Below are 27,962 nucleotides of genomic sequence, written 5' to 3'. Positions count from 1 at the left end.
GTTCATTTTTTATATCTCACTTTTGTTTATTATCTATTTCAGTTGCTTTGGCAGAGAGAGAGAGAGAGAGAGAGAGAGAGAGAGAGAGAGAGAGAGAGAGAGAGAGAGAGAGAGAGAGAGAGAGAGAGAGAGAGAGAGAGAGAGAGAGAGAGAGAGAGAGAGAGAGAGAGAGAGAGAGAGAGAGAGAGAGAGAGAGAGAGAGAGAGAGAGAGAGAGAGAGAGAGAGAGAGAGAGAGAGAGAGAGAGAGAGAGAGAGAGCCAAGGTCTATTAAGAAGGAAATGAGAGTTGACATGGGGGATCTATTCTCAAAACAAATGCCTTCATTTAAAAGGGACAAAGACACATACTGGACATTTTAGTGTCTCAGATTTGAATGTATACTGTAATGTTCAGAATGATGCATGAATGATTGCAAAACCAAAATGATGGCAGTATCCTTTTTGCCCTTGTGAGTGCTAACTGTAGCTCAAACAGAAATAAATAAGCATAGGAAATTACTGAAATAATATGTCACAGGAAATTAAATGTCTGTGAGAGGGACACTATTATATCCTCCATAATTAATAACCTGGAGGGGTTGCTGGGGGTTTGTTTTGGTAGGGGTAGTGGTGTTAATGACAGTGGTAGTAGTGTGACTCCATTTGGTTAACAGCCTTTGGAATGTTATGATAAAGGGACACAAAATCACCTTTGTAAGAAGCACGAGAGAGAGAATGAGAGAGGGAGAGAATGAGAGAGAGAGAGAATGAGAATGAGAGAGGGAGAGAATGAGAGAGGGAGAGAATGAGAGAGAGAGAATGAGAGAGGGAGAGAATGAGAGAGGGAGAGAATTAAAGAGGGAGAGAATGAGAGAGGGAGAGAATGAGAGAGGGAGAGAATTAGAGAGGGAGAGAATTAGAGAGGGAGAGAATTAGAGAGAGAGAGAATGAGAGAGGGAGAGAATGAGAGAGGGAGAGAATGAGAGAGAGAGAGAATGAGAGAGGGAGAGAATGTGAGAGGGAGAGAATGAGAGAGGTGGGGCAGACCACAGGTAAAGAATTCAGAGTGAATTAGCCCTATGTGACCACAAAAAAACAACATGGGAGTATTTTTTATAATATTTTATAATAATATGTCATTTCATAATCAGCATATCTCTATACCACATTCACAGTATTGTACACCCTGACCCATTAGATTCATATAAACACTTTGTTCCTCTGTTTGGTTCCCGGTACTCAAAGAAATAGAAATGTCCTCTCCAGGATCCTCATATACAAATAAATGTACAAGAATAAGAAAAATACTCTCCATATTTTACACATTTATAAAATGTTATTTTACAAAAAATCTCCCAGTTAATCAAAAAATCCCTTGCTTATATGATTTTTAATTTGTATTTATAGTTTCATAATTACATACATGAAAAAATGATTCAGTACAGTATGTGGTAGCTTTTCTGTTATAGATGATAGCAGTTTCCTATAAGTAAATTAAAAGACAATATACTGTATCTGTGAAGACAGGTGATTCTGCTGTATGTTCTACAACAGGGGTGTCAAACTCATTCCATGGAGGGCCTAGTGTCTGAAGGTTTTTGTGTTTTCCTTTAAATTAAGCCCTAGACAACCAGGTGTAGGGAACTCCTTACTAATTAGTGACCTTAATTCATCAACTAAGTACAAGAAAGGAGTGAAAAACATGCAGGCACTCGGCCCTCCTTGGAATGAGTTTGACACCTGTGATCTTATGATGGCCTCTTTCCTCTTTGAATAAATAATTGTCCCTCCCCATATTAAAGTGAGCAACATAATTATCAGGTTAATGAATGTATCATGCTACCTGGATACAACTGCAGCGCTAGTAAAACAATAACAACCAGGCCACAGGAGGTCCTCATGCTCTGCTGGTTTTGCTCTGTCTTATTGGTCAATTCAATAATCTAAGTCAACATTAAGATGGAGAGTTATTGAATGGATGTGTTATTCCAGCTGGTTCCAGAGTGAAAGAGATGACCTACAGCTACATCATGTCCATGTAAAACACAATATTATCTCTCTGTTGTGGTAGGTCATCTGATGCTCCTTCTGTCTCTATGGATCACTCCAGACACAGCCCACCAACCAGCCTGGAGGTCTTGGGCATTGCTAGCTGTGAGGGCCGGCAGCTCTCCCTCCAGTCCAGTACTAACAGAGAGTCAGGGGGCCCTTGTGTTCGGGTGCAGTGAGGGTAAGAAGCAACAACAATAAGCTTGGAGTTTTGAGACTGTCTGCCTCACAGCTCTCACTGCAAGATGATACCCTTGGCCTTCAAATTAAGAGGAAATCTCTCCTCCTTCCCTCGCCATGCCCCTCAGGTGTAGATATCAAGAATGGAGTAAAGTGTATGAACAAGGTCCCAATGTGCAGAGTTGTAGGCTTTTTAAACATGAAAGGAATTTCCTTATTTTACACAACAACATGGCAGTCACAAGTGGGCCTGAAGACAGCTGGGTCTATGAGAGGCCGTGACCTTCTGGAGCAACAGCACTCCATGTTATTTCTGTTGTGTTTACTCTTTGTCAAATTTTCAGGGGAGAGAAACCTTGTCCTGAAGCAAAATGGAATTGGCTTCTTTAAAAGCAAGACAGCAAGTCTGCCAGGGAAATTCTCCCGGGTCTAATGTTTCATCCTGGGACCTCTGTAACTCCAGTCAACCACTGACCTATACGAATATGAAGTCAAACCATCTGACTATGTTTTAGATGAAGAACATGCTTGGTGGCTGTGGAGTACATTAAAGGAGAAAACTGCCCGTGTTGTGATAAAAAGGTGGTGTTCTCTTGAAGATGGTTCCGAGACAGAATCAATTGGATAGATATACTGGTATGACGCAGCCCCATTCCCCACGTCAATGTGTAAATGTAGTTAAACGTAGGCTTCGTTTGTCGCTACTGCATGTAAAAGTCTAATAAATATGATGTACATCGACATGGGGGAGACAGAGGAGCATATATCACTCCTATTTCCTATACTAACACCATGATGATCAACAGTAGTGTTACATATTTTCCTATAGAAGGTTATGATATGCCATAACTGTGTGTATCAAATGAGAGTAAGGATGTTCAAGGGCTGAATAAAATCTTTAGTCCTGTCCTGTTCTGTCCTGTGGAGGTCAGAGGAGGCCCTTGGATCCAAGCACACATATTGTAAAAGCCTCACTTGACTTTGTTGTGTTGTGTGTACAATAATGCCATGACATCTTTGTGGTAACTGAGAAGAGGGAACAGGTAATGTATGTTTCGAGATGTGCTGTATGTGAACACACTTGGACAGAGGAATAAAAGCTATTGTTTGTTAGCTAAGCAGGCTAACAACCGGCTAACAGGCTAACAACCGGCAGTGATTGTCACAGTCCCAGAAGAGAACACACTGCATGGACATTGAAGCATTGCAGAATGCAGGATCAAGTAGGCTAATACCATGTTGTCTCTAACACTGTGTCCACATAGATCACATGTCTCTCACAGACTCTCACAGTGAGATAGAGTGTGAAGTATTGTCTGCTTCTCCTCCTGCCAGTATTCACCTTTTCACTGACACCCAATGACACTGTCTAGAATTGAACAGATGGTCCTGTTAGAAAGTCAAATAAAAGTGATAAATATAAGGCGATTTGAGCGGAAAGCCATAAGGCACATCCAGTATGGTGATGGTGACAGCCATTATCATGTGTGTTGTAGTAAGTAGGCTCTCAGGATTGACACCACACTGTCCACTGAGTTCCTTACATGATGGCTGCTAGTTCCGCTGCGTTTAGTTGCATGGAATACACATCGGATACTTTTAAGGCAAAGTCATCATCATTGCCTGCATGATTGTTGTGTGTTGTTTTCTGTAGTGAGGTAACAATTAAAATTGTTGTTTTGTGGTCTGCTAATGTTCGTCATTTGTCTTGTTTTTCACATGAGACAAACTGTGCATGTTTGGTCTTCTCTTGTTGATGTCTCCTCAACACCTTAGTAAAATTAGTACTATGACAAGGTTTTATGAGACAAACTGTGCATGTTTGGTCTTCTCTTGTTGATGTCTCCTCAACACCTTAGTAAAATTAGTACTATGACAAGGTTTTACATTGTGATGATGTTCCCATCCTCTCTCATGCTCTCCTGGCTGCTGCTGGTCTTGGTGGGGCTGCCGTTGTGAGTAGGAGTGGTCAGGGAGTTCAGAGAGGCCTTGCTGTCTGACAGAGAACCACTACTGGGCAGGAAAATGCTCTGGGGGAGGGGCCGTTTCCCCAGTGACGAGGACAATGGAAACTCCCTGTGGCTGCCATTACCATTGGACACACAGTGGTGGGGCAGGTATGGCAGGATGTCACTCTCAATGATAAGGTCTCCATCCTCGTCGCTGTCGCCCTCCGCCACACTGTTACTGTTGCTATAGTGACTGACACTTTGAGAGGCGGGGCTGGGGGCCAAGTCATGGGAGATGGTGGAGCCTATGGATCCAGAGGAGCTGTTCCCCCCTACCGAGACCTTGCTTCCTCGAAGAACCACGTTATTGCGCTGGTTGGCTGGCTTCACCGTCACGATCAGGTTGTGGCTGTTGGCCACCATCATGTCTGTCACCTGGTCCAGAGACTTGCTGTCCACATCAATGCCGTTGACCTCCAGGATCTCATCGTTAACCCCCAGCAGGCCTGTGCTCTCAGCCAGGCCTCCACGTACCAGCCGGGAGATAAAGACACCAGGCACCTTCTCCACTCCCTGAGGCGTGACCCGCACGCTCACCCCGTCCCGGATATAGAAACCCAGGGGCTTGTGGGTACCGTGCTTGTGCAGGCGGACGCGCCGGTGTGTCTCGGGCAGGATGTCGACATCGATGATGGAGGAGATCTGCCGGAAGTCCTGGGGATGGCCAATCATCAGTCCTGGTTTGGTTTTCTGCTGTGCCGGGCGCAACCCTGCCAGACCCTTTTTCCTCCTCTGCAGGGAGTTGGTGGCAAAGACCACAGGCTCATCCACATCTACAGGACAGAGAAGCCATGTCAGAAATACACATACTGTATGACAAGGCAGCACCAGGGTCTCAGTTCATTCCAAACATGGATAATAAAACACATCAAAATATGTTCTGCCGTGTCATCGTGTCACCTTCTGGTGTCAACAGCTAACCTGAAGGTAAGACATGGATTCAATTGAGTTAGTTTAGAGTGTGAACGGTGGAGAGACATAGCACAGGTTTTAAATCTACTCTAATCTTTTCCAATGCCTCCGTCTGTCTTTCCGTGTGTAAACCGCCAATCTCAAACGCTCAGAGCAGGAAAAAGCTCACCTTTCAACTCTCAAGAAGGAAGTTTAATTTCGCTACTATATAAATACACATATTGATATAGAATGCAGTGGTCTCACTTCATCCTGCTGTATGTTTCTTTTGGCATTTCTGCGAGAGATTCATTAAGATCCAATATTATGTCAACCATAGAGATCCTATGAAGTTATACACTAATTTTTATGATGTCAACAATCTGAGCTGAGTGTAGGATTTCCAAAAACATTGAGTCTCTATTCCACACTGTTTTCATAGTTACGGTTCCCAATGCCCTCTATCCCACTTCTCCTTTTCCACTCCCTACTCTCCACTCCACCTCTATCTACATCTCTCTGTCTGTCTCTCTCACTCACATCTTCCCTGTGATGATTGAGAGCAGAGGTTGCTGGCAACAGGAGAACAGTATTTCAGAACCTGCCCCATAGACAGACGGAGACAGACTGAGTCTGAGAGATGGAGAGATGGAGCAGGGCTGCTGGGGTAGGTGTAAGGACACAGTGAGGATTTCCATAACTCTCTCTCAGCCCCTACTGAGGGGTCAGAGGTTGCGAAACAGATTCAGATTACATAGCAGGCAGATGAATCACAGCTTTAGTACCCACTGTTAAGATGAAATAGACCAGGCAGCCTAGATCCATCATCACACACACCTGACTTATCCACTGGTGACATAGTCATGTTTTTAGTGCTAGCAGGCAGGTAGCAGCATGGGGAGGAACCACTCAGGGTTCAAGTCTAATGACAAGCCATGCTCGCTGCGGAAGAGAGAATATTTTAAGTTATTTTTAAACTGCGGAGAAGGGCGTGCTATGTGAACCTGTTCCTCAGAGAGAGACAGAGATATGTAGGAGAGTTCTAGATGTGGCTCCGGTGGGTGGAGACTAATGCGGGGAGACTTCAAACCGTTCTGCCTCAGTTCTACCAACACGTCTCCTGTGCCACTAGGGGCCCTGATAACTCTAGACCACTTTTATTCATCCCACAGAAACGCATAAAAAGACCTCCCTCACCCTCCCTTAGGCAAATCAGACTATGACTTTATTTTCCTGCTTCCTGTTAACAAACAAAATGTCAAAACAGGAAGTATCAGTGGAGCGCTCAATACAGAAGTGGTCCGATGAAGCTAGTACAGACTGAGATATGTTCCGGGATTCATCCGATAGCATTGATGAGTTTACCACATCAGTCACAGGCTTCATCAATAAGTGCATAGACAACGTCCCCCCCCCCACAGTGGCTATACTATATGTCTTGTAGATATGTGGTAGTAGAATAGGGGCCTAAGGGCACACACTTAATGTGTTGTGAAATCTGTCGTGAATGTATTGTAAATGGTTTTAAAATTGTATAACTGCTTTCAGGAAGAGTATCTGCTGCTAAATACGAACGTATCCAAACCAAAAACCTTGGATAATAGGGAAAATCCTCGCTGGGCTAAAGGCTAGAGCTACCGCTTACAAAGAACGGGACACGGACATGGACACATACAAAAAAGCTCGCTAGGACCTCCGACGAGACATTAAACATGCAAAATTGACAATATAGGAGGAAGGTGGAATCCTATTACACTGCCTCTGACGGATGTTGCAGGGCTTGCAGACGATAACGGATCACAAAGGGAAACCCAGCCTTGAGATGCCCAGTAATGCAAATAACACAACAATTACATACTTAATGATGCTGGGTCATGCAGAAAGACAATCTAAACCACACAAACAAGTCTACATAAAAATAGCTAAAAAGCAACAAATTTGAAGTTTTGTAATAGCCTAGTCAAAGTCCAGACCTAATCCCAATTGAGATTTTGTGGCAGGACGTGAAACGAGCAGTTCATGTTTGAAAACCCACAACTGTCGCTGAGTTAAAGCAGTTCTGCAAGAGTGGGCCAAAGGTCCTCCACGGTGATGTGAGGGACTGATCAACAACTACAGGAAGCTTTTGGTTGGAGTCATTGCAGCTAAAGCTGGCAAAACCAGTTATTGAGTGTAAGGGGGCAATTACCTTTTCACAAAGAGGAATTGAGTGTTGCATAGCTTAAATAATTAAAGTAAGTATTCATTTTTTTTGTTATTTGTAAACGCAGGTTCCCTTTATTTAATATTAGGTTTTGGTTGACGATCTGATAACACTCACTATAAAAATATGCAAAAATCAGAAAGGGGGAAATACTTTTTCACAGCACTATATTTCTGATTTTTGCATATTTTTATAGTGAGTGTTGGAGTTGAAGTCAGAAGTTTACATACACGTTGGAGTCATTAAAACTCATTTTCAACCATTCCACAAATTTCTTGTTAACAAACTATCGTTTTGGCAAGTCGGTTAGGACATCTACTTTGTGCATGACACAAGTCATTTTTACAACAATTGTTTACAGACAGATTATTTCACTTATAATTCACTCTATCACAATTCCAGTGGATCAGATGTTTACATACACTAAGTGGACTGTGCCTTTAAACAGCTTGGAAAATTCCAGAAAATGATGTCATGGCTTTAGAAGCTTCTGATAGGTTAATTGACATAATGTGAGTCAATTGGAGGTGTACCTGTGGATGTATTTCAAGGCCTACCTTCAAACTCCGCGCCTCTTTGCTTGCCATCATGGGGAAATCAAAAGAAATTAGCCAAGACCTCAGAAAATAAATTGTAAACCTCCACAAGTCTGGTTCATCCTTGGGAGCAATTTCCAAATGCCTGATGGTACCACGTTCATCTGTACAAACAATAGTACGCAAGTATAAACACCATGGGACCACGCAGCCATCATACCACTCAGGAAGGAGATGGGTTCTGTCTCCTTGAGATGAACGTACTTTGGTGCGAAAAGTAAAACAAGTCCTATATCGACATAACCTGAAAGGCCGCTCAGCAAGAAGAAGCGACCGCTCCAAAACCGCCATAAAAAAGCCAGACTACGGTTTGCAACTGCACATGGGGACAAAGATCGTACTTTTTGGAGAAATGTCCTCTGGTCTGATGAAACAAAAATATAACTGTTTTGCCATAATGACCACAGTTATGTTAGGAGGAAAAAGGAGGAGGCTTGCAAGCCGATGAACACCATCCCAACCGTGAAGCACGGGGGTGGCAGCATCATGTTGTGGGGGTGCTTTGCTGCAGGAGGGGCTGGTGCACTTCACAAAATAGATGGCATCATGAGGGTGTAAAATTATGTGGATATATTGAAGCAACGTCTCAAGACATCAGTCAGGAAGTTAAAGCTTGGTCGCAAATGGGTCTTCCAAATGGACAATGACCCCAAGCATACTTCCAAAGTTGTGGCAAAATGGCTTAAGGACAACAAAGTCAAGGTATTGGATTGGCCATCACAAAGCCCTCAAAGTATGTAAACTTCCGACTTCAACTGTGTGTGTGTGTGTGTGTGTGTGTGTGTGTGTGTGTGTGTGTGTGTGTGTGTGTGTGTGTGTGTGTGTGTGTGTATATATATATATATATATATATATATATATATATATATATATATATATACAGTGCCTTGCGAAAGTATTCTGCCCCCTTGAACTTTGCGACCTTTTGCCACATTTCAGGCTTCAAACATAAAGATATAAAACTATTTTTTTGTGAAGAATCAACAACAAGCGGGACACAATCATGAAGTGAAACGACATTTATTGGATATTTCAAACTTTTTTAACAAATCAAAAACTGAAAAATTGGGCGTGCAAAATTATTCAGCCCCCTTAAGTTAATACTTTGTAGTGCCACCTTTTGCTGCGATTACAGCTGTAAGTCGCTTGGGGTATGTCTCTATCAGTTTTGCACATCGAGAGACTGACATTTTTTCCCATTCCTCCTTGCAAAACAGCTCGAGCTCAGTGAGGTTGGATGGAGAGCATTTGTGAACAGTAGTTTTCAGTTCTTTCCACATATTCTCGATTGGATTCAGGTATGGACTTTGACTTGGCCATTCTAACACCTGGATATGTTTATTTTTGAACCATTCCATTGTAGATTTTGCTTTATGTTTTGGATCATTGTCTTGTTGGAAGACAAATCTCCGTCCCAGTCTCAGGTCTTTTACAGACTCCATCAGGTTTTCTTCCAGAATGGTCCTGTATTTGGCTCCATCCATCTTCCCATCAATTTTAACCATCTTCCCTGTCCCTGCTGAAGAAAAGCAGGCCCAAACCATGATGCTGCCACCACCATGTTTGACAGTGGGGATGGTGTGTTCAGGGTGATGAGCTGTGTTGCTTTTACGCCAAACATAACGTTTTGCATTGTTGCCAAAAAGTTCAATTTTGGTTTCATCTGACCAGAGCACCTTCTTCCACATGTTTGGTGTGTCTCCCAGGTGGCTTGTGGCAAACTTTAAACAACACTTTTTATGGATATCTTTAAGAAATGGCTTTCTTCTTGCCACTCTTCCATAAAGGCCAGATTTGTGCAATATACGACTGATTGTTGTCCTATGGACAGAGTCTCCCACCTCAGCTGTAGATCTCTGCAGTTCATCCAGAGTGATCATGGGCCTCTTGGCTGCATCTCTGATCAGTCTTCTGCTTGTATGAGCTGAAAGTTTAGAGGGACGGCCAGGTCTTGGTAGATTTGCAGTGGTCTGATACTCCTTCCATTTCAATATTATCGCTTGCACAGTGCTCCTTGGGATGTTTAAAGCTTGGGAAATCTTTTTGTATCCAAATCCGGCTTTAAACTTCTTCACAACAGTATCTCGGACCTGCCTGGTGTGTTCCTTGTTCTTCATGATGCTCTCTGAGCTTTTAACGGACCTCTGAGACTATCACAGTGCAGGTGCATTTATATGGAGACTTGATTACACACAGGTGGATTGTATTTATCATCATTAGTCATTTAGGTCAACATTGGATCATTCAGAGATCCTCACTGAACTTCTGGAGAGAGTTTGCTGCACTGAAAGTAAAGGGGCTGAATAATTTTGCACGCCCAATTTTTTCAGTTTTTGATTTGTTAAAAAAGTTTGAAATTTCCACTTCATGATTGTGTCCCACTTGTTGTTGATTCTTCACAAAAAAATACAGTTTTATATCTTTATGTTTGAAGCCTGAAATTTGGCAAAAGGTAGCAAAGTTCAAGGGGGCCGAATACTTTCGCAAGGCACTGTATATATATATATATATATACATACATACTTTTTTTGTGTGTATAATATGCATATTTATATTGTATTATACAGGGCGCATTTGGAAAAGAGACCTAAGTCTCAATGTCTTCCCTGTTAAAGTAAAGGTTCAATGAAAAAAAATCTTCCAAGATTCTAAATCCCAGTATCTCCCATCGTCTAATTTACATCACTTTGCGTGGCACAACACATTAACACAAAAGGCAGATAACTTCTCACACATTCTTGAATCTTATCACCACACCTCAAAACTGTATGATAGCGTTGCGCTCCTGTGTCGCTCCTCTTTGAACTGATTAACACCATTTCCCTGTAAAAAAGGAATCCAGAGCAGTACAATAAAACATATGAAAATTGGTAACTCTTTATGAACACCTGAAACAATCCAATCCTTCACACCGCCAACGGTGTCCATGCTCCCAGGGTTCTGTGGGAACGTCCCGCCCCGGACAAAGCCACAGATGAGGTGTGTTTGACCTCTGTGATAACCCACAGATGGTCAGCCATCCAAACAATGTCATAAATCGTGATTGAGTCATCATGTGGGCCTCGGCCCTTCATCCCTGGCCTTCATCATCGTTCACATTTGTTAATTCTCTCTATTTTTCAACAACACACACATACTGTACACACACACACTTTCACATACTGCTGCTACTCTGTTCTTCATTACTATCATCACCACCATCATCGTCATTATTATTATCATCATAATCTATTCTGATGCCTAAGGGCAACAGACAGGAAATCGAGAGGAGGAACAACAGACAGACATCTTACAGTGACTGCCTTTATGTATATATCTACCTCAAATACCTCGTACCCCTTCACAATGATCTGCTACCAGATCATATATAGCTGTATATAGCTTAATTCCCTGTATATAGCTTACTTCTTGTGTATTTTATTCCTCGTGCTACCATTAAAACAATTTAACTCTGCATCGTTGGGAAGGGCTCGTAAGAAAGTATTTCACAGTAAAGTTGTATTCAGCCTATGTGAATAATAACATTTGATGTGGTTATGAGGAGCACTGTCTGCTGAGAGGGTGAAAAACAGGAAGTCATCAACACCTCAGTGAGGCCATGGAGAAAGAAAAGAGAGCTTTTCCCACTCTGGCATTCTGATTTTACTGCCTGTTTGGTTATACCTTTGGGAGATCGGTGTACAACCACTATATATCATAAAGGATGCAGTGAATATGATCCTCTTAATACCGTTATAAAGTCACATTCAACACAGTGGCCGCTAGCCTAGCAGGGCCAGTAAGCAAAAGGTTACTGGTTTGAATCCCTGAGCTGACTAGGTGAAAAAACTGCCGATGTGCCCTTCAACAAGGCACTTAACCTTAACACACTGAGCTATAGGCTAGTCACTGCAAAGAGGTTTTACGGATGACAACATAAACTGATTCGACCAAAGCCACAGGCTGTTGTATGGCGGGATAAAAGGGAGATTTGATATATATCCAGGCTCAACTAGAGGGCATGAGACATAATGGGCGGGTGACTGTCTGGCCAGACTAGCGGTGATCCCTGACCTCAACACTATGAAGGGAAAACAATCATCTGCTCACCAACAGAAAATCTCTTCCATCATGGTGACCGAAAACCCACTGCATTCACTGCATGTGCATTAAATAGATATTTATATGTTCCTATACTATATGAATTTCCAGTTATGAAAAGCGGTATAAAAGTGGTATAGTTGACATTTCTTTGTTTGTTTGAGTTCATAACATATATGCTTGAGTGTCTGTCTGTTTGTGTTTGTCTGTCTGTTTGCGAGTGTCTGTCTGTTTGCAAGTGTCTCTGTCACACCCTGACCTTAGAGATCCTTTTAATTCTCTATTTGGTTAGGTCAGGGTGTGACTAGGGTGGGCAATCTATGTTTTCTATTTCTTTGCTGGTCAGGTATGGTTCCCAATCAGAGGCAACTGTCTATCGTTGTCTCTGATTGGGGATCATACTTAGGCAGCCTTTTCCCACCTGTAGTTTGTGGGATCTTGTTTTTGGTACTGTGCTGTTTAGCCCTACTAGACGTTACGTTTCGTATTTGTTGTTTTTTCTGTGTTCATTTAATCAATTAATATGTACGCCTACCACGCTGCACCTTGGTCCGATCCTTCCATCGACGAACGCTACAGTCTGTCTGTTTGTGAGTGTCTGTCTGTTTGTGAGTGTCTGTCTGTTTGTGTGTGTCTGTCTGTTTGTGAGTGCTCCACACAGAGCTGTAGCCTGCCCTGCTTCCCTCCCTGTCACCTCCATTAGGCTTATTGTCTGGACCCCCACAAAGAGCAAAGCAGCCTCTGTTATTAAACCCACTCAGGGGCTGGAGGAGGCGGGCGGGAGGGAGAGCCCATCCAGAGAGCACATGGGGGGAGGACTGGAAATGAACCAGCCAGACTGGCGTGACAGCCAGGCACCCAGGAGGAGGGGTAGGCTGGGGGCCGAGGTTACAGACCAGGGGGTTGGGTCTGCTCAACGATCTAGCTGTCGATTAAAAATATTAAAAAGTCAGCAGATCAGGGAGAACTGCAGTACCTTCTGAATGATGCTTCCTGTCCACATCATCCCCACAGAGAGAATGCCAGAGTTCATTACAATGGTCTGTTAAAGAGTCTGGACAGAACGGCTAACACACAGAGACGTGCAGGTTAACGGAGTAGGTTATTGAGGGCATGACCTTGTCTATAGAGAAAAGAGGGAAACGTCTGAAATGCTACTAGCGATAACCCAGGACATAAAAACAGCTGGAGCTAGACTCATTTCCCTACTAAATCCATTTCCCCCTTTTTCTTATTATCAATCTCTGCTTTGCTTTCCCACTCGGTTCTTCTTTCCCTTGTGTCTCTGTGATTGTATTTGTACACAGTGTAAGCATTGCACGCCCAGGGATCTGTGTGGTCTATGAGCACGTCTACACTGTTCCGAGCAGTATTATTGACCAACTGGGCTATAATGTGGTTTAACGGTGAGTGAGATCAGAGGCTAATGTGCAGAGTGGCTAGCTACAGAGATACTGTCTCCCTAGTGTGTGTGTGTGTGTGTGTGTGTGTGTGTGTGTGTGTGTGTGTGTGTGTGTGTGTGTGTGTGTGTGTGTGCGCGTGCATTAGTGCTGATATAAGAAGGATCCATTGAAACCATCCCTTCCCCCGGTCCTGTCCAATATAAATAACACACACACAAACATGTACACATTTCTAGGTATGCCTGTATGCAGAGCCTGTATTGCACAAAGACAGACTGGAACATCTATAAAGTTGTCCTCTCCCTGCCCTGTCTCCGCCCTCTGGTGAGGGGTTGTCGGATTCTCCAACACATTCTAGAATACACTGCTCTGGTTTCCATAAAGAACAGATGACGAATACCAAATATGCTTCCCTCACTAGATGAAATCAATCAACTACGCTCCTCTCTATATCATGTGATCTCTGTAGGCTACCGCATGAATCACCTGACTCATGTTATACATTACATTAAGTTACTGCAGCACAAGAGCCAGTAAATGCCTGTTAATGAAATGAATAACCAGCATCAGTAGGTCAACTCAGTTCTGAATCACTGCTGACATCTTACATAACCTTGAGCATGTTGAGTTTAATACAATGATGATTTGTAACAATGCTGGTATCATAAGGTGAGATACTGATTCAAAGCCAAGCAGTCATTGGATTGAAACACTGGGAAGAAAGGCTGAGGTGGGAGGGGTCAGCAGCACTGGGCCTCAGGAGAGGACATTGAAATGAAGTCAGCAGTGGAGGGGTGGGCTTTTACAATTAACAAAATTATAAACGCAACATGCAACAATTTCAAAGATTTTACTGAGTTACAGTTCATATACGGAAATCAGTTAATTTAAATAAATGAATGAGGCTAATCTATGGATTTCGCATGACTGGGAATACAGATATGCATTTGTTGGTCACAGATACCTTTTAAAAAAGGTAGGGGCGTGGATCAGAAAACCAGTCAGTATCTGGTGTGACCACCATTTGCCTCATGCAGCACAACACATCTCCTTCGCATAGAGTTTATCAGGCTGTTAATTGTGGCCTGTAGAATGTTGTGCAACTCCAATGGCTGTGCGAAGTTGCTGGATATTGGCGGAAACTGTAGCACGCCAGTTTCTCCGATCAGGAGCATCCCAAACAATCTCAATGGGTGACATGTCTGGTGAGTATGCAGGCCATGGAAGAACTGGGACATTTTCAGCTTCCAGGAATTGTGTACAGATCCTTGTGACATGGGGCAGTGCATTATCATGCTGAAACATGAGGTGATGGCGGCAGGTGAATGGCACGACAATCGGCCTCAGGATCTCATCACAGTGCATTCAAATTGCCATTGTTAAAATTAAATTGTGTTATTTTTCCGTAGCTTATGCCTGCCCATACCATAACCCCCTCTGTTCACAATGTTGACATCAGCAAACAGCTCGCCCACACGACGCCATGCAAGCTGTCTGCCATGTGCCCGGTACAGTTGAAACTGGGATTCAGCCGTGAAATACACACTTCTCCAGCGTGTCAGGTCAAGACCCTGGTGAGGATGACAAGCACACACAGATGAGCTTCCCTGAGGCGGTTTCTGACAGTTTGTGCAGAAATTCTTTGGTTATGCAAAGCCACAGTTTCATCAGCTGTCTGGGAAGCTGGTCTCAGACGGTCCCTCAGGTAAAGAAGCCGGATGTGGAGGTCCTGGGCTGACGTGGTTACACGTGTTCTGCGGTTGTGCCAAATTCTCTGAAACGACGTTGGAAGTAGAGAAATTAACATTAAATTCTCAAGCAACAGCTCTGGTGGACATTCCTGCAGTCAGCATGCCAATTTCACGCTCCCTCAAAACTTGAGACATCTGTGGGATTGTGTTTAGTGACAAAACTGCACATTTTAGAGTGGCCTTTTATTGTTCCCAGCACAAGGTGCACCTGTGTAATGGTTGTGCTATTTAATCAGCTTCTTGATATGCCACACCTGTCAGGTGGATGGATTATCTTGGCAAAGGAGAAATGCTCACTAACAGGGATATAAACAAAATGTGTACATTTGAGAGAAATAAGCCGTTTCTGTGTATGGACAATTTCTGGAATATTTTATTGCATCTCATGAAATATGGGACCAACACTTTATGTGTTGCGTTTATATTTTTGTTCAGTATAGTATTCATGACTCTACCAGAATTGAAAATAACTATAACAGAGCCAGTTGTCTGCAGCCTACAGGCATAGAGCATCTCAGGCCTCTCTCCCACTGGATCCATCAGACATGCTGATTTACCCACTTCCGCAAGCCCCTCTCAGACTCACAAACAGAAGACAAGGAGGAATGGGTATGAGATACAGAGGGAGGGAGGGAGACAGATAGCTTTTCCATCAATTTGCCTCCTGCCCATGTATAGTCTATAATGACAGGTCCGTCTACGCTGCCATTCATGCTAACCTTGGAGGGGGTCCCGAGAGAATTCACTGTTGGTCTGCACAGAGAGGTGTGTGTATTAAGTATCGATGGGTATAGAGTGAACATCTGTCTCTCTGCTCTGCCATAAAGAACCCTCCCCCAACGTGAGCAAGATAAAGAAGCTGATCGTGGACGACAGGATAAGGAGGGCCGAGCACGCCCCCGTTCACATCGACGGGGCTGTAGTGGAGCGGGTCGACAGCTTCAAGTTCCTTGGTGTCCACATCACTAAGGACCTATCATGATCCGAACACACCATCATAGTCATGAAGAGGGCACGACAACGCCTATTCCTCCTCAGGAATATATTTGGCATGGGACCTCAGATCCTCAAAAACAGCTGCACCATTGAGAGTATCCTGACTGGTTGCATCAATGCTTGGTACGGCAACTGTTCGGCCTCTGACCGCAAGGCACTACAGACACATACATACTGACCCCCCCTCAAGTAAAAGTCACCCAGTAAAACACTACTTGAGTAAAAGTATAAAAGTATTTGGTTTTAAATATACTTCAGTATTTAAAAAAAAATCAAATTCCTTATGTTAAGCAAACCAGAGGGCACCATTTTTGTGTTTTGATTTAGGGATATCCAGGGGCATCATTTACAAAACAAAGCATGTGTTTAGTGATTCTGCCAGATCAGAGGCAGTTGACCAGGGATGTTCTCTTGATAAGTTGCGTGAATTAGAACAAATTCCTGTCCTGCTAAGCATTCAAAATGTAATGAGCATTTTTGGGTGTCAGGCAAAATCTATGTAGTAAAAAGTAAATTATTTAGGAATATAGTGAAGTAAAAGTTGTAAAAGGTAAAGGTATTCATAGTAAAGTACAGATACCCCAAAACAACTACTTAAGTAGTACTTTTTACTTAAGTACACCACTGCACATAGACAAACACACACATTCACATTCCTTTTACACCCTTCACATACGCTTCTGCTACTCTCTGTTTATTATCTATGCATAGTCACTTAACCCCACCTACATATTACCTCAATCACAGTACCTCGACAAACCCGTTCCCCTACACATTTTGTATTTTTATTTAACCTCAGCTAAGAACAAATTCTTATTTACAATGACGGCCTACCCTGGCCAAACCCTAATGACGCTGGGCCAATTGTGCGCCGCCCTTTGGGACTCCCAATCAAGGCTGGTTGTGATACAGCCTGGAATCGAACCAGGGTCTGTAGTGACACCTCTAGCACTGAGATGCAGTGCCTTAGACCAACCACTACGCCACTTGGGAGGCCACATTACACCACTGCGCGTGCGCACACACACACACACACACACATTAAAGTAATAACCTCTGCTTCCTGTTGTTGGCCTTCTTATTGGTCTACGATTGGTCATCTCTAGGAGACAGAACGCGTCTCCTTCCTGAGCGGTATGACGGCTGCGTGGTCCCATGGTGTTTATACTTGCATACTATTGTTCGTACAGATGAACGTGGTACCTTCAGGCGTTTGGAAATTGCTCCCAAGGATGAACCAGACTTGTGGAGGTCTACAATTTGTTTTCTGAGGTCTTGGCTGATTTCTTTGGATTTGTCCATGATGTCAAGCAAAGAGGCACTGAGTTTGAAGGTAGGCCTTGAAATACATCCTCAGGTACACCTTCAATTGACTCAAATTATGTAAATGAGCCTGTCAGAAGCTTATAAAGCCATGACATAATTTTATGGAATTTTCCAAGCTGTTTAAGGGCACAGTCAACGTAGTGTATGTAAACTTCTGACCCATAACAATATTCAACAACTGAGACATAAACTGAACAAGTTCCACAGACATGTGACTAACAGAAATTGAATAATTTGTCCCTGAACGAAGGGGGGGTCAAAATCAAAAGTAACAGTCGGTATCTGGTGTGGCCACCAGCTGCATTATGTACTGCATTGCATCTCCTCCTCATGGACAGCACCATATTTGCCAGTTCTTACTGTGAGATGTTACTCCACTCCACTCTTACACCAAGGCACCTGCAAGTTCCCGGACATTTCTAGCCCTCACCCTCCGATCCAACAGGTCCCAGACGTGCTCAATGGGATTGAGATCCGGGCTCTTCGCTTGCCATGGCAGAACACTGACATTCCTGTCTTGCAGGAAATCAAGCAAAGAACGAGCAGTATGGCTGGTGGCATTGTCATGCTGGAGGGTCATGTCAGGATGAGCCTGCAGGAAGGGTACCACATGAGGGAGGAAGATGTGTTCCCTGTAACGCACAGCGTTGAGATTGCCTGCAATGACAACAAGCTCAGTCTGATGATGCTGTGACACACCGCCCCAGACCATGACGGACCCTCAACCTCCAAATCGGTCCCGCTCCAGAGTAGAGGCCTCAGTGTAACGCTCATTCCTTCGACGATAACCGCGAATCCGACCATCACCCCCGGTGAGACGAAACCGCGACATGTCAGTGAAGAGCAATTTTTGCCAGTCCTGTCTGGTTCAGCGACGGTGGGTTTGTGCCCATAGGCGACGTTGTTGTCGGTGATGTCTGGTGAGGACCTGCCTTACAACAGGCCTACAAGCCCTCAGTCCAGACTCTCTCAGCCTATTGAGGACAGTCTGAGCACTGATGGAGGGATTGTGCGTTCCTGGTGTAACTCAGGCAGTTGATGTTGCCATCCTGTATCTGTCCCGCAAGACATTTTTTTTTATTGTAGACCTCCACCGATCAGGAAGGAGGTGCGTTCCGACTCCTTGAGATGAACGTACTTTGATGCGAAAAGTGCAAATAAATCCCAGAACAAGAGCAAAGGACCTTGTGAAGATGCTCGAGGAAACAGGTACAGGAAACAGATATCTATATACATACATACATACACAATGAGTCCTATATCGACATAACCTGAAAGGCCGCTCAGCAAGAAGAAGCCACTGCTCCAAAACCTCCATAAAAAAAGCCAGACTACGGTTTGCAACTGCACATGGGGACAAAGATCGTACTTTTTGGAGAAATGTCCTCTGGTCTGATGAAACAAAAATAGAACTGTTTGGCCATAATGACCCTAGTTATGTTTGGAGGGAAAAGGGGGAGGATTGCAAGCCGAGAACGCCATCCCAACCGTGAAGCACAGGGGTGGCAGCATCATGTTGTGGGGGTGCTTTGCTGCAAGAAGAACTGGTGCACTTCACAAAATAGATGGCATCATGAGGGAGGAAAATGTGGTGGATATATTGAAGCAACATCTCAAGACATCAGTCAGGAAGTTAAAGCTTGGTCGCAAATAGGTCTTCCAAATGGACACTGACCCCAAGCATACTTCAAAAGTTGTGGCAGAATGGTAGTGGAGTGGCCATCACAAAGCCCTGACCTCAATCCTATAGAAAACTTGTGGGCAGAACTGAAAAAGCGTGAGCGAGCAAGGAGGCCTACAAACCTGACTCAGTTATACCAGCAGGAGGAATGGGCCAAAATTCAAAGCTGGGGAAGGCTACTCGAAACGTTTGACCCAAGTTAAAAAATTTAAAGGCAATGCTACCAAATACTAATTGAGTGTATGTAAACTTCTGACCCACTGGGAATGTGATGAAAGAAATAAAAGCTGAAATAAATAATTCTCTCTACTATTATTCTGACACATCACATTCTTAAAATACTTCCGACTTCAACTGTATATATATAATATATATAATATATATATATTGTTGGTTAAGGGCTCGTAAGTAAGCATTCCACGGTAAACCTGTTGTATTCGGGCACGTGACAAATACATTTTGATTTGATTACGCTGCCTTTTCAAATAGAATAGGGTGAAAAGGGCACTTAAACTGGTTAAGTTTGCCTCCATCTTGATACAATATCTTCTTGTCTCTAGTTCAGAAAGACATGCTATTCTAGAGTATGCTAGCTTACTGACAGTGTTACACCTCTGTATGACGTGTTATTGCCGTGTTACAGCTTATTGGCTGTGAGTTTGCACTTCATAATGTTGTGTTATTGCAGAGGGGAACAGCTTATTGACTGTGTATTCATACATCACTATGACAGGTTATTACTGCTGGTGTTATAAGGCTGAAGAAATCTAGTCGCTTATTTCTGACCATATATACAAATACTACAAATGTGATTCCTTTTTCTGCAGAAGTGTGTGGCTTTTTTTTATATTGTTTACAGACAATTTTCACTTCCCACCACAGCTGACACAAGTAGTGTTGTTATGCACTCTATTAGCTGCCTGGGTTCCTTTGAGGATTAGCTGATCCGCTGATTTCACGCTCTAATCAGACAGACAGCAATAGTCCATTGACTACCTGACTGTTCAGTCACATCACATACATCTGACAAGGAGAGTCCTGCCTTAAGGCACACACCGGCACTAATACTGCCATGTGCCCTTACAGCAGCTTTGCTGGTAGGTCATTGAGGAGTAGGTTGTTTTTACTTCACCATCACTGCTCTTGTCTGCCTCATTATTGAGAGTACGAAGATGTTCATCAACCTGCTGGTCACCATGAATATGCTAGTGAGGTCCCTGAAGGGGTCCCACTCTGAGCCCATTGTCAGACCCTTGCTATCAGATGAATTATTCCCCCGTGAAAAGGCCAGGCTGTGGGATGGGAAGCCTGGCCTGGCCTGGCGGCACTAGCACCAGCAAGCCCCTGTCCTCCAGAGTAGATGGATACCTGATGCTGCCAGCGGGAAGCTGATCACAGTGCTGTGGAGGGATCTCTTTGCTACCACAACTCCTGGATCCCCTTACAAGGCTGCAATGTAGTGCTGCTCCAATAACAAACTATTCCTGTCTACAACAGCTGAGCTCTGTTGTCTATCAGTGTTCAGATATGATCCTGTCTTTAAGTATGTGCTCCAAATACAGATCATATATAGGACCCAGGAGTTTTAATTGACCCTCTGATCTAACCAGGAAGAACTCTAGTAGACTATTAAGAGTTATTTCCTTGTCAGGTCATAAGGTCAGGAAAAACTTGCCCTACCCATATAGTGTGACTGACCTCTCCTGACAGGTCTCCATCTGTGTGTGTGTGTGTGTGTGGGTGTGTGTGACCATGCTGTCCCCGTCCTGAGCCTATGATCTCACCCTGTCTGCACTCCAACCATCTGGAGGCTGAACTGAAGCCCTGCCATATGGTCACCACAGCAACCCTTAACGCACCACTGTTTCCAGGAAGAATAGGCTTCAGTTGAACTTCCCTCTGCCATCTACAAAGGGTTCAGCAAAGTCTAGCTAAACTAATTGACAACACATTCAAAACATGTACAGTGCCAACACAGAAGAAAACACTCATTTTCTGATTGAAAGACTCGATGACAACACAGTGTGTTAGTGGAGCAGCAGATCAGATCAACAGCAATGTGCCGCGCGTGAGGTGGGAGCATCAACAGGCCTCGTACCTGTGTGTGTGTATGTGTGTGTGTGTGTGTGTGTGTGTGTCTGGGATTAACCTTTAAGGTTGAGGGCAGCTCTAATCCCATCCCAGGATTATTACTGAGACACAGACACATGAGAGGGACCTGGTCTAACCGCTATTTATTTAAACCCCAACCCCACCCCCACTAACCCTGATCACACTATAAACCTCTGAAAGCTGGAGGATGGAGAACTATAGCTTTAACAAAACAGGCTCACACAGGGCACTGTGAGCCTCATTCATACAGGTACATCCTCTCAACCACCAATTGCTTCCCTGTCCTTGAAGACACAAACACAGGTAAAGGGAAGTTTACAGTGTAAACTTCTCATGTTTTGAGCACAGACTGGAATATGTTCCGGGATTCCTCCGATGGCATTGAGGAGTACACCACATCAGTCATTGGCTTCATCAATAAGTGCATCGATGACGTCGTCCCCACAGTGACCGTACGTACATACCCCAACCAGAAGCAATGGATTACAGGCAGCATCCACACTGAGCTAAAGGCTAGAGTTGCCTCTTTCAAGGAGTGGGACTCTAACCCGGAAGCTGCTATGCCCTCCGACGAACCATCATACAGGCAAAGCATCAATACAGGACTAAGATCGAATCGTACTACACCAGCTTTGACCCTCGTCGGATGTGGCAGGGCTTGCGAACCATTACAGACTACAAAGGGAAGCACAGCGAGAGCTGCACAGTGACAAGCCTACCAGACAAGCTAAACTAATTCTATGCTCGCTTCGAGGCAAATAACTATGAACAGCACCAGCTGTTCCGGAAGGCTGTGTGATCACTCTCTCCGTAGCCAATGTGGGTAAGACCTTTAAACAGGTCAACATTCACAAGGTCGCAGGGCCAGACTGATTACCAGGACGTGTACTGCGAGCATGCGCTGACCAACTGGCAAGTGTCTTCACTTACATTTTCAACCTCTCCCTGTCCAAGTCTGTAACACCAACATGTTTTAAGCAGACCACCATAGTGCCTGTGCTCAAGAACACTAAGGTAACCGGCCTAAATGACTACGGACCCATAGCACTCACGTCTGTAGCCATGAAGTGCTTTGAAAGGCTGGTCACGGCTCACATCAACGCCATACCGCCCCAACATATCCACAGATTATGCAATCTCTATTGCACTCCACACTGCCCTTTCCCACCTGTACAAAAGGAACAGCTTTTTCTACCTATGTGAGAATGCTATTCATTGACTACAGCTCAGCGTTCAACACCATAGTGCCCTCAAAGCTCATCAATAAGCTAAGGACCATGGGACTAAACCCCTCCCTCTGCAACTGGATCCTGGACTTCCTGACAGTCCGCACCCAGGGTAGATAACAACACATCCGCCACGCTGATCCTTAACACAGGGGCCCCTCAGGGGTGTGTGCTCAGTCCCCTCCTGTACTCCCTGTTCACTCATGACTGCACGGCCAGGCACGACTACAACACCATCATTAAATTTGCCAATGACACAACAGTGGTAGGCCTGATCACTGACAACGATGAGAGCCTATAGGGAGGAGGTCAGAGACCTGGCTGTGTGGTGCCAGGACAACAACCTCTCCCTCAATGTGATCAAGACAAAGGAGATGATTGTGGACTACAGGAAAAAGAGGACCGAGCACGCCCCCATTCTCATCATCGGGGCTGCAGTGGAGCAGGTTGGGGGCTTCAAGTTCCTTGGTGTCCACATCACCAACAAACTAGCATAATCCAAGCACACAAAGACAGTCGTGAAGAGGGCACGACAAAACGTATTCCCCCTCAGGAGACTGAAAAGATTTGGCATGGGTCCTCAGATCTTCAAGAGGTTCTACAGCTGACTGGTTGCATCACTGCCAGGTATGGCAACTGCTCGGCCTCCGACCGTTCGGCACTACAGATGGTAGTGCGAACGGCCCAGTACATCACTGGGGCCAAGCTTCCTGCCATCCAGGATATCTATACCAGGCCTTAAAAATGGTCAAAGACTCTAGCCACCCTAGTCATAGACTGTTCTCTCTGCTATCGCACGGCAAGCGGTACCGGAGCGCCAAGTCTTGGACCTGCCAAGACGCTTCTAAACAGCTTCTACCCCCAAGCCATAAGACTCCTGAACATCTAGTCAAATGGCTACCCAGACTATTTGCACCCCCCCCCCCCCCCCCACACCTCTTTACACCACTGCTACTCTCTGTTGTCATCTATGCATAGTCACTTTAATAACTCTACCTACATGTACATACTACCTCAACTGACCGGTGCCACCGCACATGACTCTGTATCAGTACCATGTATATAGTCTCGCTATAGTTGTATACTGTATATAGACTTTCCTTTCTCTACTGTGCCATTGACTTGTTTGTGTTATTGGCTTGTTTGTTTACTCCATGTGTAACTCTGTGTTGTTGTCTGTGTCACACTGCTTTGCTTTATCTTGGCCAGGTCGCAGTTGCAAATGAGAACTTGTTCTAAACTAGCCTACCTGGTTAAATAAAGGTGAAATAAATAAAATAAATTTAAAAAGTTATTTTCCTGCTGCTCTTTAATTACTTGTTACTTTTATCTCTTATTCTCCATATTTTTTTGAAACCGCATTGTTGGTTAGGGGCTCGTAAGTAAGAATTTCACTGTAAGGTGAATACACCTGTTGTATTCGGCGCATGTGACTAATACAATTTCATTTGATTTAGCTGCACCTGCGTTTGTCAATTTGACAAAATTGTATTCTTCTCTTCTGTACCTACTGTTGTATCATTTCATTATGAGCTCCCTTACAGACTGCTGTTTCATGCCTCTGTCTGTCAACACTGCGCTGGATCACAAAACAGTATGACGTCTCCATCAGTATGAGTTGAGTCATCTCCATCGTAGGCGTACTGTAGTGTACATACGTACACATTCCATTCAGAATCCAGAAATGGGCTGTGGACAGCTGCCAATACCAGCAAGAATTCGTGCAAACCCTAAACAACGCCCACATACCCTCTCTGAACTCAGCAGGCAGCAAGCTCACAACTGTCCCTTCAATGTCTCTCTCTTCCTCTTGCCTCTGTTCATGCGTCTGCTCTGTCTTTAACCAGCCATATTGCTCGTTTCTGGACAAACAAACACAACTGAATAGAATAGACCCCTGTGCTGCTGTTCAGTGAACCACTGGGTCTTTGATCAAAGGTTAGATCAAAAATCACATGCAATCTGGGGAAAAGGAATTCCATCCTGTACATCTGAGTGGGAATTCCATCCTGTACATCTGAGTGTGAAACTGGAAATAGAAAACTCTATTTTACTCTTTCACACTACACAGTGGTTTACAGTTTCTCCATCGTTATTTATTTGATGAACTTGGTAACTGCACCTCTATATCAACTAGTCAATACTGCCCAGGTAACTAGTCAATAGCCCTGGATCATACTGCCCTTTATTCACACCACTGACAGCCTATTGATCCTCAGTGGCATGGTCACCCGCAAACCAACCACGCCAACCTGTGGTTGGTAACCTCCTGTTCCCACACCTCCAGTGAACCTGCTGCATGCCAGTACATTTCTCTCACTGCCTACACTCCGCCCTCAGCCAGGCTCTGAGAATGTACCAAACAAGCCATGCACCAGGCTGGCTGTTTCACAGAAACAAGAAATCCCAGCAGTTCTCAGAAGTCTAAGAAGCTGAAAGACATGGAGAAAGACTTGGCTAGAGAAGAAATTCAGAGTCTGCTCTAACAGTGGGTGATCTGTGTTGCCTCAGAGCAGGTGTTTTGTCTCGTGATCTGACATGGCATGCAGTGCTCCGAGGTGAGAGAGAGAACGCTATACAGAACCCTGCCCAACACATACACCTGCACAGCAGATGTTCCTAGCAGTACTCACACTCTGCCTACTTTCCTCATCTCTTTCTCTCTCGCTCCTCTAGCTCTGCAATCCTAATATACGCAACATGACCAAAAGTGTGTGGATTCGGCTATTTCAGCCACACCCTGTGCTGACAGATGTATAAATCGAGCACATAACCATGCAATCTCCATAGACAAAACATTGGCAGTACAATGGCCTTACTGAAGAGCTCAGTGACATTCAATGTGGCACCATCATAGGATGCCACCTTTCAGACAAGTCAGTGTGTCAAATATCTGCCCTGGTCAACTGTAAGTGCTGTTATTGTGAAGTGGAAATGTCTAGGAGCAACAACGGCTCAACCGCGAAGTGGTAGGCCACACAAGCTCACAGAACAGGACTGCTGAAGCGTGTAGCGCGTAAAAATGGTCTGTCTTCAGTTGCAACTCTCACTACCGAGTTTCAAACTGCCTCTGGAAGCAACGTCTGCACAATATCTGTCTGTCGGGAGCTTCATGAAATGGGTTTCCATGGCCGAGCAGCCACAGACACAAACCTAAGATCACGGCGCAATGCCAAGCGTCGGCTGGAGTGGTGTAAAGCTCGCCGCCTGGCAGTCTGACGGAAGAATCTGGGTTTGGTGGACACCAGGAGAACGCTACCTGCACCAATGCATTGTGCCAACTGTAAAGTTTGGTGGGGGAGGAATAATGGTTCGGGCTAAGCCCCTTAGTTCCAGTGAAGATAAATCTTAACACTACAGCATACAATGGCATTCTAGACGATTCTGTGCTTTCAGCTTTGTGGCAACAGTTTGGGGGAGGCCTTTTCCTGTTTCAGCATGACAATGCCCCCATGCACAAAGTGAGGTCCATACAGAAATGGTTTGTCAAGATCAGTGTGTAAGAACTTGACTGGCCTGCACATACCCTGACCTCAACCCCATCGAACACCTTCGGAATGAATTGGAATGCCGACAGCGAGTCAGGCCTAATATCCCAACATCAGTGCCCAACCTCACTAATGCTCTTGTGGCTGAATGGAAGCAGGTCCCCGCAGCAATGTTCCAACATCTAGTGGAAAGCCTTCCCAGAAGAGTGGAGGCTGTTAGAGCAGCAAAGGGGGGACCAACTCCATATTGATGCCCATGATTGTGGAATGAGATGTTAGATGAGAAGGTGTCCACATACACTACATGACCAAAAGTATCTTCCTCCTTTAGTCCACCTATATTAAAAACTCCATAACTATTAATATTTGATTTCACTCTGTCACTAATGACAGTTATTATCCTTGTTTAAATGTATTTTTGATGTATTTAAACAGGGAAATCCCATTGAGACCAAGGCCTCTTTTACATGGGAGCCCTACACACAATCATACAATTAAAAATATTTACAATTCCTATGGCGGGGTAGTACAATATTTACAAGCAGTTAAAAAAATGTTACTTACAAAACACGTTTATGAAAAACAATCACATTCCCCATGAAAAAATAAGCTATTGCCCATAGTAAAGTGTACGCTCTTAAAAAAAAAAATGCTCTGTAGAACCTAAAAGGGTTCTTCGGCTGTCCCCATAGGAGATTCCTTTTTGGCTCCAGGTAGAACCCTTTTTGGTTTCATGTAGAACACTTCCCACAAAGGGTTCTACCTGGAACCAAAAAGGGTTCTACCTGGAACCAAAAAGGGTTCTACCTGGAACCAAAAAGGGTTATCCTATGGGGACAGCCGAAGAACCCTTTTGGAACCCTTTTTCCTAAGAGTGTAGTGTGCTATGAGAAAGTGCGTCCAATGGCACAGTGGCAGTGTACAGTGGCAGCTGCATGGCGATATCACCACAGTCTAAAGCCAGAATGTATGCCGACTGAATGATTTGTTTTCTGCTATTTAACTCAGGCATGCCCTATTCCTAAAAGGAAGCCCATTTTAATTCTTAACTAACGTTAACTCATCAACATGTTTTTGAAAGATAGCTTTTAGTCAATCCAGATAACCACATATTTATAAGCGAGGACACGATCAATGTGGGCACCGTGCAATGTACATCAATCATAAATCATCAGATACATTTGTAAGCATTTGCATTAAGCGTGCAAAGACAGCAGGATTGTGGGGGCATAAATTCACTGTCTCTCTCCCAGTCCTATACATAACACAAATGCATTCCCAGGCACACACAAACTCACACAACAGTACACACAACAGTATACTCAATGTACACACACACACACACACACACACACACACACACACACACACACACACACACACACACACACACACACAGAGTTGCTCCTCGGGGTATTGAGCAGCTGGTGCAGCCTTAGTTGAGCGTGTGCTGGGTGAACACAAGGGAATCTCTCTGACTATGCTAAAAACAGGAGCACAGCCAATGGGCTTTACACCAGCATGCCAACCCACAATAACACCACTAAAACACTACCTAAAGCACTCCTGCATGACTACATCGGAGCACGGTTTGAATTTGCATATTGTTTTGAATGTAGTAGCAGTGTGTGTTTGTGTTTGTGCATGAGTGCGGGTAAGGGAGATGGGGGGGTTGACTTTTAATGTTAGAGGAGATCTTACTGGAGGCGTCTTCAGGTCCCTCTCTGGAGAGTGAGGAGAGAAGAGAAAACCCTTTCTTCCCTCTTTTCCCTTCTCCCTCTGTGTTTCTCTATCTCCCTTTTCCCTCCCTCCTCTCAGCCTTTCTTTCCATGTGAATTCGCTGATTAAACCCCAGCTTATAAAGCAGTTTGCTGAAATAAATCTTCAATGAAGTAGATTGAGCAACCACAAAGAATATATTATTTTCACTAATCTATGCTTCTTGGACTGCCAGCTATAGCCCAGCTAATTCCCCAGACCTTTGCTACTGGC

The 27,962-nt window shown here is 44.3% G+C and overlaps 1 protein-coding gene across 1 annotated transcript in view; it reads right to left on the bottom strand.

The window, feature by feature from the left end:
- Positions 1-4,016: 4,016 nt before the first annotated feature.
- Positions 4,017-27,962, bottom strand: part of LOC139399014 (partitioning defective 6 homolog alpha-like) — a 36,559-nt gene continuing 12,613 nt past the window's right edge. Inside the window, exon 3 of the mRNA XM_071144668.1 lies at positions 4,017-4,990. Coding sequence (XP_071000769.1) covers positions 4,092-4,990 — 899 coding nt within the window. The 3' untranslated portion in view covers positions 4,017-4,091. The remainder of the gene's footprint in view (positions 4,991-27,962) is intronic.

The sequence above is a fragment of the Oncorhynchus clarkii genome, chromosome 1 (assembly GCF_045791955.1).
Source record: "Oncorhynchus clarkii lewisi isolate Uvic-CL-2024 chromosome 1, UVic_Ocla_1.0, whole genome shotgun sequence".
NCBI classification, from domain to species: Eukaryota; Metazoa; Chordata; class Actinopteri; order Salmoniformes; family Salmonidae; genus Oncorhynchus; species Oncorhynchus clarkii.
This window is presented reverse-complemented; position numbering and strand designations above follow the sequence as displayed.